This window comes from Mus pahari, chromosome 5 (assembly GCF_900095145.1).
Source record: "Mus pahari chromosome 5, PAHARI_EIJ_v1.1, whole genome shotgun sequence".
Lineage (NCBI taxonomy): Eukaryota > Metazoa > Chordata > Mammalia > Rodentia > Muridae > Mus > Mus pahari.
Genome location: NC_034594.1, coordinates 136,022,363 through 136,040,576, shown reverse-complemented (window position 1 = coordinate 136,040,576; position 18,214 = coordinate 136,022,363). Strand labels below are relative to the sequence as shown.

General features: G+C 41.3%; 1 protein-coding gene across 2 annotated transcripts in view; it reads left to right on the top strand.

The window, feature by feature from the left end:
* Prrx1 (paired related homeobox 1) overlaps positions 1–18,214 on the top strand; it is a 69,596-nt gene that overhangs the window by 45,255 nt on the left and 6,127 nt on the right. Inside the window, exons 2-4 of one of the 2 annotated variants that reach the window (XM_021197397.2) lie at positions 8,057–8,232; positions 11,246–11,427; positions 15,153–15,224. In XM_021197397.2, the coding sequence (XP_021053056.1) occupies positions 8,057–8,232; positions 11,246–11,427; positions 15,153–15,207 (413 nt within the window). In that variant the 3' untranslated portion in view covers positions 15,208–15,224. The remainder of the gene's footprint in view (positions 1–8,056; positions 8,233–11,245; positions 11,428–15,152; positions 15,225–18,214) is intronic. The other variant, XM_021197396.2, reaches the window with a different exon arrangement.

The window sequence follows — 18,214 nt, the reverse complement described above, 5'->3', positions numbered from 1 at the left end:
TTTTTTCCCCTCCCAGCTCTTATAGTAACATTTTAAAAGGTTAATTAAAAAAAAAAAAAAAAAAAAAAAGCATCATCTTTAAAAATGCCCCGGAGCAGGTTGATCCACACCATATTGCCAGTCCTATGGGTGATGTCATGATTGATGTTAAGCCTTCTTTAAAGTTGGAAACCCTCTTTACAAAGGAGGAGTGTCAGAGGAAGGAGAAGCCGGAACACAGGCCCCACCCAGAGCTGTCTGGTCCCTCAGGGGACCATACACCTGGAATACTGAAAAAGTTTGGAAAGCTTTTAAAATCTGATTCAAAACTACTCTTTTCCTGGGATTTTTGTCTTCCTTTGTCATGTCTTTCCATGTTTGTTTTCTTTCTATTCTTCTTTAAAGAAAAAAAAAACTTTTGGAATTTCCCCAAATGCTCAGACATAAATAAATAAATAAATAAATAAATAAATAAATAAATAAATAAGGAGGAGGAAGAAAGAAAAGTCACTGCGCAAATACTGAGTAATGTGACTTTTAGTTTAGACATGTGGCAACCAAATTAGTTAACACAAAGCAAATGAGCTGAGAATAATTGAATTTTCACAGTCCGCATTTAGCCTTTGGCCTTCCTCTCTTTCCAGTGTTTTCTAATTTCTGGTGAGATTGTTTACAAAAGTTATGAATTCCTTACCTAGTTGAGTGCAGGCATCTGCTTGATATTTGAATATTTCTTTTTAGAAGTGAATTTTAGAGAGAAAATTTGACTTGATAGAAAGCCAGGAATTAACTAACAGCAGAGTATCCCTCAGTGGGGTGTCTGGGACAAACTGGATTTCCTCATGCTCTGTTGAGTCTACCACCACATCTTAGTTCCCACTGACTTTTAAAGCTTTTGTGAATCTTTTTTTTTTTTTTTTTTTTGCACCCAGTCTCATCTACACACTCACCAAATTTGATCAAGCTGTAGTTACCACATTGGAAGTGCCTTCTGACTTCCCTGGCAGTGATTTTGTGATAGGATGGCTCATTACCAACAGGGAGTAGAGGACAACGAGAAAGGACAGCACAATGGCTTTCACTAGTCCATTTCCAAGGAGAGATCACTTCAGTGATGGTAGCAGCACAGCCAGGTGCAAATGCCTTCTCTGAGTCCCACTGAAGGCTCAGCCTTGACACCTAAGTCCTTTCCTGTATTCTGTTCCTTTGAAAACAGATTCAGAGAAGTGATGCCCTCTGTCCCCAGTCACAGTCAATCATGGGGAGGGCTGCAGGAAAACACGGTTATCTTGGTCTCCAAGTGCTAAGCTTTCTCCTCTGTTCCACTCTATCCACCTCCATTAAAGTCAGGTGGATCCGATCAAGGGTTCTCATTTCATACTTTGTTATTCTTTCTTTTCTTTTAATATTTCCTGTAGAGAAACTGAGGGTAGTGTATATATCTAAAGCTAGATCTTTATGTCTCAAAGAGAAGGTACTCTATCCAATAACTCAATACTTATAAAATTATTATTATTATTCTTTGGTGGTGCTGAAAATCAAACCTAGAACTTTATACACATTCTACATAGATCCTGAAGAAAGTTAGAGTTCTGATATAGGACTGCACAGAAAGGTTTTTTTTGTAATGGATTCCCTCAGGAATTCTGATCAGAAATGCCTTAAGACCCATCTTGAGAGTTAAAGCACAGGAAGTGAAATGGATTGTATTAACTTTTTTTAGTACTATGGAAATGCATTTGCCTTTCAGATCCAAAAATAAAATATAGAGATGAGAGACTGAAAGCAATAGCAACCGTGTTAAGGTACTTCACAGTTTTTAGGGCTTTCTGTATTAAAGAAAGGTTGACTGTACTGAGAAAGCTAAACTTTAAGACTGTATGCAGAGCCAGTGGCTCACCATTAAAGATAAATTTCTAAAAAGACTGTGTGTGTGTGTGTGTGTGTGTGTGTGTGTGTGTGTGTGTGTGTGAACACTTGTGCTTGTGAAGGCAGGTGCCTGTGGACATGTGGAGGCCAGAAGAGGGCATCAGATTCTATGGAGCTCAAGTTACGGGAGGTTATGGTCCTCTGATGTGGGTCCTGGGAACTCTGGTCTTGTGCAAGAAGAATCCACACTGTTAACCATGGAGCCATCTCTCCAGCTCCACCCTGCCCCACCCTTTTCATGTCTTTAGAACATTATTTTTTCTCTAAAGAACAATCACATTTTACATGTTTTAGTATCATTTTTTTTGTAAGACTTAGATCAATACCTAACATAATTAAGTCAAATACATGTCAACTTGATGGTAAAGAAAAAGGCACATGTCTAATTTCACCGCACCGTGTGGGCCTGGCAGCTCTAAGGTCATCATTTACCTATAATGACTGAAGAGCTGCATATTTGTCAGAGTGGATGAGATTCAGTGATGGAGGACCATGAAAGTACCGTGATGCTAAACCTGGATTTGGTCATTGTGATACATAGCTAAGCCCTGTTTACATTGCAACAGTGTCTCCAGTTCAGCGGTGCCCAGGTCACTTATCAGGGCACATAGTAGAAGGATGCTGTCCCAATTTCAGTTAAAGCTAAGTTTACTCAAAGAAATGCTAATGAGCACCACAGTTGTGTTCATGCTTTTCATAGGTCTGGCAATCTAAGCAGAACAGTTCTTAGTGGCTTTTGCAATTACACCTCCTTTCAATTTTCTAAAGGTTACAGGGACCGAACCACACAAATCCCATTAAAGTAAGTAGCTGTTGTGCAATATAAATTGCTTTGAAAACATTCTTCAATGCCCATAAAGTGATCAGCGGTCTGCACTTCAGATCCGCTTGCCTGCCATGATTTCAACCCAGAGAGCGACGACGAGCTTTGATGTGGTGGCTGGTTTCTGCTACTGAAGTTGGCATTTTTATCTTCTTGCATCAGATTTCTTCCCAAATTGATGTGACTCAGGCAAAGGGAACACATTTTTACTGCGATTTTTCTCCCTAAAATATATATTTTACTGTACCTTTAAATTACACTGGGCTGACCCTGGATCTTGGATCTCAGAGGTTCCTCCTACTGGATGTAGCACAGAGGGTCAGAGTCTGCATGGGGTGCAAGGTCTTAGTAAGTGCAAGTCTTAGTAAGTAGGGGTTGCCATAGCTGCCTGGTCTCCGTGCTTTCTGCTTTCTTTACCCTACATCTAGTGAAATGTCAGCAGTCTCATACAGAATACAGAGTGAATTTTATGCTACAGCCAGGGTGAGTGTTATGATTTCTTTCCAACCCATGTAGGTATACACAATTTATCTTGCAAGTGTTTCTGGTCCCTATTCCGATACCACCAACACAGACCCACTGAAAAGACTATTCTTTTTTCTTTTAGCATTTCTGACTCATATGCGCTCTGATTATTTAAATTGCTCATTCATCACCTCAAAGATGCTTTTCACATAAGAGATGAAACCAAAGGATTGAGCTCTCCATTTACAACGAAACAAGACCCTAAGTCTTTTCCTGTCCCTGGATCTGGGAAGACTTGCCATAAAAGGTTTATTTTTTCCTTTTGTATTTAAAATTACCCAGAATCAAAGACATTCCTGACCTAACTAGTTGCTTTTCACTATTAAAAAGAATCATCAGAATTCAGGACTCACTGAGACCTTTGGCTGCAGGGCCTCTAACTCTTGGTCCTGCTTCTATATGACAGTAGAGGTCCATCCTTCTAACATTTATCACCAGCACATCTGTGCTGCCTGAATCTCTCTGACTGAATGCACAAAGTCAAGAAAATACCCACACAGAAAGAATTGGATTGAAATTTTTAATTAAATTTAATTAATTAATTAATTAATTAATCACTTTACATCCCAATATCAGCTCCCCCTCCCCAGGCTTCCTCCTCCACACTTGAGGACTAGGGGCATCCTCTCTCACTGAGGCCAGACAGGGTAGCCCAGTTAGGGGAATAGGATCCATGGATAGATAACAAATTCAGAGACATCTCTATCTCTAGTTGTTGTGGGGGGAGGACTCACATGAAGACCAAACTACACATCTGCTGCTACATACATTTAGAGAGTCTAGACTGGATTGTAATTTTTACATAGTATTTGATAAAATAGCAACACATATATGGAGATTTAGAAAGAGATAGGTCAATATGGACTGAAACTATTGACCAAGTCTTAACATAAGAAGTTAAACATGAGATGTGCTTCCTAGGACACCTGGTTTTAATGTGTTCCTTTAAATGAAAGAGAAGTGTGCCCATGTGTTCCTGGGTAAAAAGATGGAAGGCAGGGGTGTTCTGTTGAGTGTAAATAGCCACAGGTATTTAGGAAGGCAACTGAGAGAGAAAGCACTGGACATCAGATCTAAACAGCTACTCAAGATGCACATATGGACACTTGGGCAGCAATAGCCCATGACACATTGATTCTTGTTCACAGACCCGCCTTATAATATTTTTATAACAGCTAGCTTGAGAAATCATTTCTCATGAGCCATTTCCATGACTAGGTCCACTTACCTTGCTGGTGTCTTTGTGTTTTTCACTTGTACAGCATGCGTTTGCACTTAAGAACGGAGTCGAATTCGCTGTCCTGCCTCCCCCCCTCCCCCGCCCCAGTTCTGTCTAGAGATCTCAAAATGTCGTTGTTATATGGGGCAAATCGCTTTGTTCTGCTCGGTCCTTACCTCATCTGCAAAGAGCGGGGTAGATTAGGGAATTTCTTGCATTGTATTTGGTGCCAGAACCTTAGGATTCCAAGTGAGACCGCAGCTGTCCTTTAATCCAGTTTAGTCATTCACCCAGAAAGTAGCAATAACTGTATACTTGGGAGGCATTCAAATACCAAACCTGTAAAATCCATAGCTACTTTGGATTTACATATGATCTCTTTTCATAAAAAAATCTATTCACAACTCTTGGTTATTCCAAACCTTAGTAAATCCCAGTCCCTTCAGGATGCCTAAAAATGGGGTCCATTCCATCAGCCAGCTGGATATTAGTGCCTTTCAACCAAGTCGTTTGAAATTAGACTTCACTGTAGCTGGCCTAGCAGGATGACTCTCCTCACTGCGTTTTCCCAGAGCCCCAAAATCTGATAGATGTATTTATCACACGTTTTTCAAGTGCCCCGAATTTGTAAACTTCAGCAGCGTTTATTTGCCCTCTCTTGCTGTGGAAGACACTGTAGCAGGTACTGTTCTTCAATGGTAGGGAAACCTCTCAGGCTGTGAGCAGTGAGCAAAGCCAGATGAGCCAATGGGCTGCTCGCTGCTGCAGCTGTCCCTCTGCCTACTCAGTGTCTCCTTCCATTTGACTTGGGGTTTGAAGGACATTTGCCAGAACCAGACTCCTGGGACCCTTGTGATTTTCATGTCTTTTCTCACCTTCAACATGATCTGAACTGATGTTTTCATTTGTTTAAAAAAAGACCAAGAACATTCACTGGGAAACTCTTTCTGGAATCACTTCAGATCGTAGTTGCTATTTATTCCGTGTCATAAACTGCAATCCTTCATTTCCTTTACTCCCACTTCAGGGGAATTGGTGGTTTTATAGTGGACAGTCAGGGGAATTCCAATCGACAGTGGGAGATCTCAAAGAACTACCGAGAGATGATGGGGCAGGTTGTAGCACTAAGAACAAGACATAAAAATACTCTTGATCTTGATCAGAGCTTGGCAGAACAAGAAGAGACAGGGTTACAAAACAGAACAAAGGTTATAGAACTTAAGGCTTTGCAGGAAAAAGGAATTCTGGGTGAAGAAAAATCAAAGTATTTACTTAACCTAATGTTTTCTTTATTTGACAAAAAAAATAGTAACTTGTGGTCTGACTTGTCTCAAATTTAGAAAAGTATAGAAGCTAAGGACTTTTAGCAGATTCACGTTTAGCAGATTCATAATTAGGTATTGTCTCAAAGTCCCTGAAGACCAAGGCATAACTGAAGATCTAGGTACACGAAACTGTGTTCAGGAGATCTAGCATGAAAAAGATAAAACAATACAAATGCTTCCAAACAGTTGAACAGGGAGGAGACTGTATGTCCTAAATGATGTTCGGTCCTACATGTTTGAATTACAGTGTTGGTATTATGGTCAGTTCATTTTTGTAATAGGTAGAGGTAGATGATGTCAGTCATGTTAGCTAGGATGTTCCAGGCCTGGAGAGATCTTAAAAATTATGATTCAAATCAAAACGAGGCTGATCTGAGAGTCTCAGCAGAGCAGGACAGATGCTCCTTCAGGGTGCAATAGCATAATGAAGAGAGAGGATCAATGGCGCTCTTGCATCTATCAATCAGGGAATGAGAGTCAACTCCCGGATCCACCAATCAGGAAGGACAGTCAGCACCTGCATCTATCAATCAGCAATGATAGTCCCCAACTTCTTTCTTTGAGAAACTGGATAAGATCTTACACTTCTTTCCTACAGAAAACACTTTCTGAGGACAAGAGAAATTTTGTGTTTCCTGTGGGGGGAAAATCAGCCAGTGTTTATTTTAACTGGGTCTTTAATTACCAGGGACAATACACAGTGTCTGTTCTAAGTCCTTGAGGAGTCTTCGATGGAAGAGAGTTAGCAGTCTTAGTCATCAGACACCTAGAGATCTGCTCTGCAGGAGTCCCCAGTCTAGCCTGCACTTTGAACCCAAACATAAATGTAGAGCAGGCTCTAATTTGTTACTTTGTAATGATATTACAGCTGAAGCGGCTATGGATAAGACAACTTGATTCTTGCTGGCAGCTTTGTTGAGAGTTCTGCATGGTTTTACTCACAGGAAACTGATTAGACAAGCCAGAAACAGAGAGCTAAGAGCTCCTTTTTGGCTGGGCAGTGGTGGTACATGACTTTAATCCCAGCACTTAGGAAGCAGAAGCAGGCAGATTTCTGAGTTCAAGGCCAGCCTGGTCTACAGAGTGAGTTCCAAGACAGCCAGGGCTATACAGAGAAACCCTGCCTCGACAAACAAACAAACAAGCTCCTTTTTGTTAAAGATGAGCAAATAAACAATTTTCCCTTTATCCTCATCTTTACTCCTTGTGATTTACTTGGGATTGAGCCTCTCTAGACAGCATGTGCCATAAAAGAACATTTATGACCCATATGGGCTCTGGAAGTTCAAACCTCTGGGATAGGTGTTTGATGGTGATATTAACACATCTGGTCAGTCACTTGGTTTCCAGTCAATTATTCTTGTACTGGGGCTGGGAGAGGTTTCAGGACAGGTTCATATTCCCTCTGATGGGTGTATTTTGCTCTCTGAATGATTGGTACACCAAGGGTGGCTTTGGGATAATTCAGAGCTAACTGAAGAAGGAAGAATTCTGCAGGTAAAAAATTCAGAGATGTGATTTTTTTCCAAAGGTCCCTCAGTCCTCAAGACCTTACATCTCAATATGGGATGCAACTCTTTCAGGGAACAGTTCCTCATTCTTGTGTTTTCTTAGTAATGGTTGCTTGGATTCCTGATACTGTTCCTGGGCCAAACCTTGATCTAAGCTAAAGCCTATTTGGGCAATGGCAAGGCATGGAGGTTTTAATGAATCTTGCTCTGAATCGGTCACTGCCTTTAAGGAATGAAATTTAAAATGGAAACCTTTCTGATTTGGTTTGAACAGTCTCTTTTCTGTATACTGTGCATTTGTGTCTGTGTGTCTGTGCTATGGAGAGGAGCTGTTATATTTTGTGATGAAATTTTGTAAATGCACATCAGAGAGTGTAAGGGAGTGTAGGTAAAATAAGACCTACTTTTCTTTCCCCGTCTTTGGTGAAATGCAGAGAACATAGAAAAGAGTGAGATTGTCCCTTTAGCCCTCTTTCACCGAACAGACTTCAATGAGCTGCAAGTGACATTCTTCAGGCAATCATCTCAGGTCTAATCTTATATAGAAATGCAATAGTGAGGTCCCAGAACTGAGGCGAATTCTTGGCCCTTGCTGGCATTTGAATAAGAAAAATGGCATTTGACTGTCGTACTTTGCTAAGGACGTGAACAAACAAAGCAACCTCTCACTATAGATGGTTGTAAAATCCAGGCCGCCTGGGACCTCTAGAGTGACCTTTCTTTCTTATCACCATTTTCATTCCAGATGACCAGTTGAACTCTGAGGAGAAGAAGAAGAGAAAGCAACGGAGAAACAGGACAACGTTCAACAGCAGCCAGCTGCAGGCCTTGGAGCGTGTCTTTGAGCGGACACATTACCCAGATGCTTTTGTACGAGAAGATCTCGCACGTCGGGTGAACCTCACGGAGGCCAGAGTGCAGGTAACTCAGGCTTTGAGTGGCAGGCACCAAACATCCCTTCCACAGTGACGCATCGCTGAACGTTGTTTATGAATACCAATTGTAGGCTTGGGGCTGGAGCTCATACTGATATGGGTCATGAAAGTAAAGTATAACAACAGGCTTCATATCTTTACTGTGCTTCTTTGGGTAGAATGGCATCTTAAAAATCCAAGCCGAATACCTTTAGGAAGGATGGAATATGCTGTAGGGAAGGGAAGGCTATCTCCTTTCCCTGTTGTGAACTTTCTATATTGTGTTTGATACACTATCCACTTGAGGGCTTGCCTCTGCACCCGCCAGCTTTCAATTTAAATCCTAGAGTGGTCATAGATAACTCTTCCTCACCTGAGTCTTCCTCGCCAGCTTGGGAGTGTGTGTGTGTGTGTGTGTGTGTGTGTGTGTGTGTGTGTGTAGAGAGAGAGAGAGAGAGAGAGAGAGAGAGAGAGAGAGAGAGAGAGAGAGAGAAGGGGGGAAGCTCTCTGGAGTACTTCAGTACTCATGATTATGAGTGATGATAAGGGCTAGTGATGGGTATTGAGAAGTTAAGAGCACACTCTAACTAGATAACGTCTTATAGTCTCCAATGTTTTTAGGAAATAAAACAGAGAGAGGGAGGGTAGACTCATAGTGGTTCCTTCAGTCAAAAGAGTATAAAAAGATGCTCCACCTGGGGACACAGGGGCACCTCCTCCAAGTTCTCCCCAACAGACAGGAAAAAAGGAAAAGGAAAGATACAAGGAAAGCCATCATGGTCCATTCTGTGGCCCCGGGGAAATGAGGACAGAATGTTGAGGATACACCTTTGCATCAGCAGTCAGGGCTCAGATGATACACCATAGCATCATATCATAGCTCCGTAGCATCAACATTGATCCTGTTCTCCTTCTCCCAGTGTCCTCACAGAACCGATGAGTACCCCAGTATTACCTGTGTATTACCTATACAGTGTCAACCAACTCAAAACTATTTGTATTCATGTGGGTCATCTAATCAACCACAAGACAGAGTAACAGACAAATTAAATAACAGTTTGAGGATAAACCCTTAGTGTAATATAGTTGTCATTTTTATCCAATTCTTTTAGACCTTAATGTCACATACCTTTCACTATAACACTTCACAGAGGAAGTGGTATTAGAATAAAATCTTGGGTTTGAAACCTGGGCACAGAGCAGGAACACTACAGGTAGCGTGAAAGTCTGGTGTCACTGGACATGATGGACACTCATCTACTGTGTTGTATCTCTGACAGTCATGAGCCTAAGACACACTAAAAAGAAGTGTGGCTTTATGATGAACAGATAGCTAATTCTTGGACAGTGGTTTGTGTGTGTGTGTGTGTGTGTGTGTTAAGAAATTTTCAGTTTAGTTTTCAGTAGGAAGGTGGTAGAGGGTATTAAACAAAGCATCAGTTACATTTACATTTAAAGTGGTAACTCTAACGGCAATGTGTTGTTCATATTACAAAGGAAAGATCTGAGGACTGGGCAGATAGGGAGGAGGGGCCTCGGACCACCTTTGCTGATTTCCACCCAGGTCCTGCATGCTATGGGGGGCAACAGTCACATGGCATTTTAGGTAAAATATTGTCCCCTAGAGCAATGTACTCCCATACACCATCATACTTTCTAAAACCCTGACCAAAAATATTTGGTTTACATATTTAGATGTATATACACATCAGGCTTTAACAAACTTTGAACTGCTTGAGAGCAGTCAGTAAGTCCAAGGCCTGCACTCTAGTGAGCATTCCATAGAGCATTCTTGAATGAATATAATGAATGAATAAAATCACATTGTAGTCTGGAATTAGTATGGTCATGGGTTAGACACCCTTAAAAAAATAAATGCAGTTATTATTTGCATGAACTCCAGGATTATATTTCACTGGACACATTTCCTCAACTTTAAAGTAGAAATGATAAAACCCAACATGCAGAATTATCATGCTAACTAGAAATAAGTCGCAATGTGGGTTACTAGTCCTAGTATCAATTTAAATAAGTTAAGAGTTTATAATTAGCCATCGAAGATCCTGTTGGGCTATGCACATCCCTTGAGATGAACAAATAAATGTCCTCCAACTGAATTCTCAGGGCCGGTGCCTGGTGTGTTTGTTTGTTTGTTTGTTTGTTTGTTTGTCTTTTCCTCCCTGCTGAGAGTTCCTTTATAGAATGTAAATTGGTTTCTTGGTCTGGTTCAATATGGTAGAAGTGCTGGGACCTTAAAGCCAGGACGCGGTGTACAGATCCACCCTTGAGGAGAGAGGGATACCCCTAAACATCCATCTTCCCTTAGCCTGGGGCTATAGAGTCCCCATTTGGTTGGGCTTCCATCGGGGTGGCCAATTTACTGCAGCGCTCTTTAGTGGTTCTTTCTCTTTTGTTGCACCTTCACGCCTCCTATGGTTTTTTCCTGCACCTTTTCTATGAATAATTTTCTTCTTAATCTTTGCCAGAAGGTATGGGGAGATAGAGAGTTTTCTTTAAATAATGAGCACAATGGAAGCAGATGAAAAATTTGAAGAATCTTTAAAATGCCAAAAATTTATTGTATCCCTTGCCAACATCTAAGGAAATTCTAATTTTATTGAATATAATTTTAACAGGGTTTATAACCAACATTTTATTGTCTTCTGGAATGTTCATAGATTCACATCTCTGGATTCTTAATTACTACAAGTATTTCATGGTTCTTTTGTGCTGGGCTTTTTATATGCTAAACTCTGCCCTTGAAGTATTCCACAGATACAGAGGTTTAACTCTAGAACTCATTGCCCGTGGGGGGAAGGATAACACCGCAGGATTTCTATTATTTTGGGAAGGGGTCTAGACCCATCCTGCATCTTTCTTGAGGTGGCATTATATAGTAAAAAAAAAAAAAATCAACAAAAGTTTTATTCATGTAACCTATTTGTTGTTGTTGTTGTTGTTGTTGTTGTTGTTGTTCCTCTCTCTCTTGACGTCCTTCTCCCCTCCCAACAATCTTCCAGGTGTGGTTTCAGAACCGAAGAGCCAAGTTCCGCAGGAATGAGCGAGCCATGCTGGCCAATAAAAACGCTTCTCTCCTCAAGTCCTACTCAGGAGACGTGACTGCTGTGGAGCAACCCATCGTACCTCGTCCTGCTCCCAGACCCACCGATTATCTCTCCTGGGGAACAGCCTCTCCGTACAGGTGAATGACTGGTCCACTCTCTCTTGCTCCACTTCCACCCGCTTCCCAGCCATCCACCACCCTCAAGGCTGCATTTGCAGCTGGCTGACATTCCTTACTGGGTTAACCTCTTCAGAGACATTCAACTTGTTGGCATCCACACATTTTTTTCCAGGAGATTTCTAGTTGCCCCAGGAGCAGGGCTTGGGGCAGAAGAGAGAGGGGCAGCCATCAGCAGTCTCCTCCTGGACTCAGGAATTCTTGCCAAGGTTGCAAGACTGGGAAAGAATATAAATGAACAGATCCTTTGTAAACTGTGCCTGATGGCCCTCCTGGAACCATCCTGGAACAAAAGTATCCCATTTAAGACACATTTGCTGTGTTGTGGCCAAGTAGGGAATCAATGTGTAATTGCTCCAAGTGTAGGACTAAAGGCACTCTTCACAATAAATCCGATTTTGAATGAAAAGGAAAGGAGGGAGGGTGGGAGGGAGGAGGGGTGAGGCAGGGATGGAGGGAGGAGGAGGAGAGAAAGGAGTGAGACAGGAGGGAAGGAGGAAAAGTCAGCAACAGAGAAGCTCACCTCACTTTAATCACTTTCATGACCCTAGTACTTTGTGAGGGGGAAGGTTTTCTTTAGAGTCCCAGTACTTCCTACTCCGTTTGTACTTCTTATGTATCCCAGTGTCTGTCTGCCTCTCTCTCTCTCTCTCTCTCTCTCTCTCTCTCTCTCTCTCTCTCTCTTTCTCTCTCTCTGCTGTGATATGCTTTAAATAGAAAAGAAGAATACACTAAACTTTTATATTAAGAAGAAATCATTTAAAGCAGGAAATAACGGAGGACTATTTCAATTCCTATCTGGAGACTTTCACCCTCCATTCATTGTGCCTTTCAGAAGTCACAGGTTGACATAAATGCACCTAGGATTCCTGGACTGAACCTGGTCAGGCTAGCATGCCTTTCTTTAAACCTTGGAGAAACCCAAGTCAAGGCTACGATATATCCTGCCCGGAAGAACTATGCAAACATTCATTTTTCTATTGAATGACATCTGTGTATCTTTTTAAAGTTAATTCTTGACCTATGGAGGGATTTAAAACTGGTTACAGGGAATTGGGCCCAGATAAGGATGTGAAATACCACATTTGTGAAACACACGTGCTTGGACACACTTGGTAGGTACCACTAAATCCCAAAGCCTCATCTAAATGCTCTCTCAGGTCCAAGTAAGTTCTTCAGAGAAACGCCGTAGATGCATTTGTATATACAACCCTTGCGAACTTAGCCTGAGGCAGCTCTGACCTCATTGATAGATATCTGCATCTGGAAGAATGAGAGAAACCCATGTGTGTTCTGGGTCTCCATTGGCCCAACCCCTGTGGCCATGTCTATGTTACCTACTTAACACTTAGACGCTTCTCCTGTAGAACTTACTAAAAACACATTTTAGAAACTGTTTGTGTGTAGCATATTCTATAGTATTTTAAGTAAGAGGAAGGACTGTTTTCCCTACAACTATTGGTAGTCCACATTCAGTGAACAGCTTGGAATATAGGTATAGTTCAGAGGCGGTGCATTAAGATCTCTGGTTTGAATTTGCTTCTAACCAGGAAGTATTGCTCCTTTTTCTGCTTATGTCTTCCTTGGGATTTTTACCCCAAGCAATTAACTATCCAGATGGCTGCCATGTGGTCCCTACCCATGGAGCTGAACATAGCATACTGCACAAATGAAGATGAGATCCTTCCTGAACTAGCATCAAGTTAGGCAATCTGAACCAAAGAGGCATGCCCCAGTGTGGGCATCTAGCAGAAACTAGTAGCACGGGGATTTGGTGTGCCTTTGGGGGAAATATTCTATTTTAATTGAAAAATATAGAAATTCTATTTTGAAAATCCACTCATAATCTTACCATCTTGACGTAGCTAGTTAGTTCATTTTATGATTAGAGTTCATTATTTTATATAGGGATAGTCAGTGTATATATTATTTTGTATTATGCTCTTTTTATCATTTAAGACTGTAACTTGGTACTTTTTACTCATTTCATGGTATGCATTAATTTCTCTTATACACAATGTTTGTAAAAAATCCAATTGAAGCAATATAGAAGCTAATTGTTCATATTTTGTATGAAGAATAAACTAATATCCAATATAAGTAAAAAAGCAAACGTTTAAGGCTACAATTTAATCAATGATATGTTTCTTTGACCTATTATTAACTGAAGTGTTTATAATCTCATTAATTTCTGAAAGAGTCAAAGGCTATTCTGTTACTTGGGGGTGTTTCTGCTATGTTTAGAATCAAATATATTATGGTTTTACATGTTGAAACTTGCTAGGAAACATAACTGTTGTTGAGGATACATATATATATATATATATATATATATATATATATATATATATATACAAGAAATAATGAAAAGCAAAGGCGTTGACAAACCTTATTGTTTCTGTCAGTACCATTATGTCAAGCTAGTACCTCACAGGAGATATTCATTAAAAGGTCTTTCTCTTGGTCAACCTTCAGAGCACTCCTGTATAATAGCTCTGTTCTTGCTCTGATTGAAAACAAGAGGAGACCAGGCACTTCCCCAGGTTTAAGTCTCCAGCAAGCAGAGTTGGAACAGTACTTCTGGGCCTGGTTTCTACCCAACTCATTGGGCTGCATGACCAGCCTATCCTATTCAAATTTAACATTGCATAGTACTGGAAAAGCCAAAATGAATAAGACTGGGAAACTATCTAAATTCTACTTCTTGGTTCAAGCATTCTTTCTTGATCAGCAAAATCTGTCTAGAGCTGAGGTCTCCATCCTGGGGTGTGGCATCTTAAGGCAATGGCTTACATGGTTAGCTCCTGAAACCAGGGAGAGAGAGTAGACTCTTGTCAGAGAGAATGGTTTTCTGACTTCCATAGCTTGTCTCAGAAGAACAGGAAACCAAGTCATCAAAGCAGTTATTTGCCTATGGTCAGAATCATAGGCTGGAAAGTAACCCCTATCCCCTTGACTTTTGCTGGATATCTTTGCTATTGAGTGTAAAGATCATATAACAGTTAAAGCATCTGGACTGGGAAGGTTTTGGAATGATACTAATGATTACATTAGGACAAAGGGTATAAACCAAGATTGTCTCAGGCAAACCAGGACATTTGGTTCACTCTAATTATAGCTTATCATGATGATATCACGCCTTCTCTTGAGCGCATTAGGTGATGACATCAGACAGGCAGCCAAGATACTAGAGGAAGCAATGCACTTCTTAACATGAAAACCACTTTCCTGACAGAAGTTGTTATTTATCTGTAGCTAATTGAAGCAACCATGTCTTTGGGACATAACCTCACTTCTTAGGTGAGAATCATCCTCTTTAAGTGATTTATGAGAATGGAAATGCACACCAAGCCTAACATGATCAAGACTCACTCTCCGTACACTGTCATTGCCTCATGAGTAGTAAGAATCAACTAAATTCTATACAATTCTTTGAGATGAAGTTGCCAAGAGACCTTTCCCTAGACATCGTTGTTCCTACAAGAGGTAGACAGTGAATGGCTTGGCTCTGTCGTACTGGTCAGGAGTGCCAACTATAGAGGGAGGGCTGGACTCACATAGTGGCAAGGGAAGGAGGCCGACTCCTCTTGTACAGTGCCCTCCCCTCTGGTGGTCTTGGTCATGGTGCTGCTGACATCCGCTCAACGCATTTGGCTCATTTCTCCCTTTCACACTTTCAAAAATAGATCTTCGTCCCTCCCAAGATGTTGTTTACACGAGGGGCTTCATAACGGATTCTAACGGAAGACACTGAAAAGGTAACTTGTCAGATGGGCAGGAGGGTGGCTTCTGGGGGTAGGGCTTAAGGGGGAATTAGGGTTTTTGTTTTTGTTTTTGATTTTGATTTAAAAGAAACTGAGGCAAGGCATCCTAGAAATGTAAGCAGTGGAGGTCTCCCTATGGGGAATTACAAGTCAGGAATGTAAGAAAGCCTGCCCAACTGAGGGAGTGTAAGAGTTGGTAAAGCAGCCTCCCTCGGACACAGTTACGTTCAGGAATCACTGGGCTGAGCCTATGAAGAGTGGGGTTGGGATTCTGCATCTCTCGGTTGTTCCACTGAAGTCATTCTCATGGGGATCTCATTTACAAACTTTGACTGGGGTCACTTTAGATATCAGAGTATGAGCCAGGGATCTGACTATGTTATTATCCAGATTCTGTGAGTTCTCAGGCCAGTACCATAGTTGATTTATCTTGTAACTTAATATTTTAAAATAGAGCTAGATATACCTTGCCTATTGTATGTCTCACAAGGGAGTTTGGAACCCAGGGATAAACAATATGGTATGTATACTCAATACTGAGACCGGAGAAATGCAAAAGATCTGGTGGCAGTAGAGAGATATTTCTAGAAAGAAAAGTTAAACATTATAGAGGGATGGACAGAACAAGTGATGGGAACCAAAGCCTTACCAATGAAAAGTGGCCCCATGTGTCCACTTTGAGAAAGCCAAGGCTACATTTTAAAACTCAGCTTCTGCATTTCAATTAGAAGCAAGACATGATGATTTAAGTTGTACAGGCATGCCTCCAAAGGCTTTATGGAATCTCTCTTTAGAAGTAAGTTTCCGTAGGAAGACTGAAAATTTTCTTAGATGAAACACACATGCCTCTATTGTTCTTGCCTTGACAAGACAACAAACCAAAGAGATGGCCTCTGACCTCTGTATTTCAGAATCCAGAAAACAGCGAAGCAGAGCCTGTGAGAGGCAGTCCTGAGGGGGTGGAAACCTGGATTCTAAGGACCATGCCCATGCTTCTCAGGCTGCCACAATCATGATGATGCTTTAAGCTGCTTGTCATTCACAATCATGATGATGCCTTAAGCTGCTTGTCATCATTTATTCAAAAAGGCTGAACGAAAAATAGCATTAAAGATTGAGTCAGGCACTATGTTTTTCTCCCCAGTTGTTCTGCGATTTACAGGACTGACCCTATGGGTGCTTAGAAAGCAAACCTTTGAGAGTATTTGCTGTACTTCCTTGGTATTGGCGATCTTACAGAGAAAGTTGAATTGGTCTTAAATGACTTGTCTCCAGAGGAAACAATCATCTAACCCTGCTGGTAGGGTTAGCACTCTGCTGGGTTGCATCTGCTTGGAATCTCCAAATAAGGAAGAGGGAGAACTTCATGCTTCCAGAAATGTGTCAGCTCTGCGAAGTCCCACTGCAGACTTGATGAGTCAGCAGATGGAAGACAAGCCTTTCGTTCGCATCCCTAATGTGTCCATATGCTTTGTTTGGCAATGCAGCTTCTTGGTTACAAAGACCTTTGTTAAAAATTCAATGGAAATGGTACATTAGCCAACCTTTTCAACCTCAGTCCCAGGACTCAGCTCAGATGAGCTCCCTGCATACAGGAATAAGAGATTCTTACTCAGTGGGAAACTCGGTACTTGGATGTCTGTCTGTTAACCAGGCTCTTGGTGGTTGTCCTGTGTTTAGCTAATACACTTCTCTCTCTCTCTCTCTCTCTCTCTCTCTCTCTCTCTCCCCTCTCTCTCTCTCTCTCTCTCTCTCTCCCCACCCTTTCTCTCTCTCTCTCCTCTCTCTCTCTCTCTCTCTCTCTCTCTCCCCTCTCTCTCTCTCTCTCTCTCTCTCTCTGTGTGTGTGTGTGGGGGGTATGTGGGTGTGTGTGTGCTCTCTCTCTCTCTCTCTCTCTGTCTCTGTGTGTGTGTGTGTAGCAACAAGTAGTAATTTTACATTTTACATTGGCTGAATTGGCCCATGAATTGGTTGAAATCAATTAGTTACCTCTGGGGATGTCCTTCTGGTGGGAAGAGATTTTAGGATTCTTTTGTTTCCTAAAGCAGAAGTTTCCATGACCTAGAAAACAGGTGGTCATGAACAGTCTCTCAGACTGGCAGCTGACCAAGGCTCTCCTGCATCTGTTGTCACTTAAGCAAGCAAGTCTTCCACCTTCCAATGCCATGTTTAAAGCATGACTAAGCAACTCTTTAGACAGCCAGTTAGTTACCAAGCAACACACCAGTAGTTAATTCTCTCTTTTTAGACTGGTAATGAGTCTTGTTTGTCATGGGTATGTCAAAAAGCTGCTGGTGGCTTGCCTATATTGCACATTTAGCTTGAGCTGTAAAAGTAGACCCATGCCGAACACCTGGAAGGAAGTATATAAAATGTCACTGAAAGTCTGACTTATGGGGACATCTTAAATATTTATTAAGAGGTAGAGAATAGAGATGGTGTCTATTCTTTATAACCGACATATTCAGCTACCGAATGCTACAATACATTAACACAATCGCTGGATGTTCATGACTTTCTTAAGCATCTATCAAGTGAAAGGGGTATTGCTTACCAAACCTCCTGTGGAAGTGCAAACTTCACTTGTTAATGTAAACTGCTCTCCTAATTTCTGGCTTCATAACTTGAGGAACTTCATATAACATTGCCACAGAATCACTGCTAGGATGTTGCGGTCATCTTAGGAGTGCCACAGAATGTGGAAAGACACTGTTCTCTGCCATGCATGTGCAGCCTGCCACTTGAATGCCTTGGTAAATATTCAATCTCCTCTGCAACTACTACCCTAATTCTCATTCATTTGGTTTTGAATGAGAAAATTGATCAATCCTTCTGTCTTTCTGTCAACCTACTTAGACAGAAACACAGTATTTCTTTCTTTTTTTGTTTTTGTTTTTTTGTTTTGTTTTGTTTTTCGAGACAGGGTTTCTCTGTGTAGCCCTGGCTGTCCTGGAACTCACTTTGTAGACCAGGCTGGCCTCGAA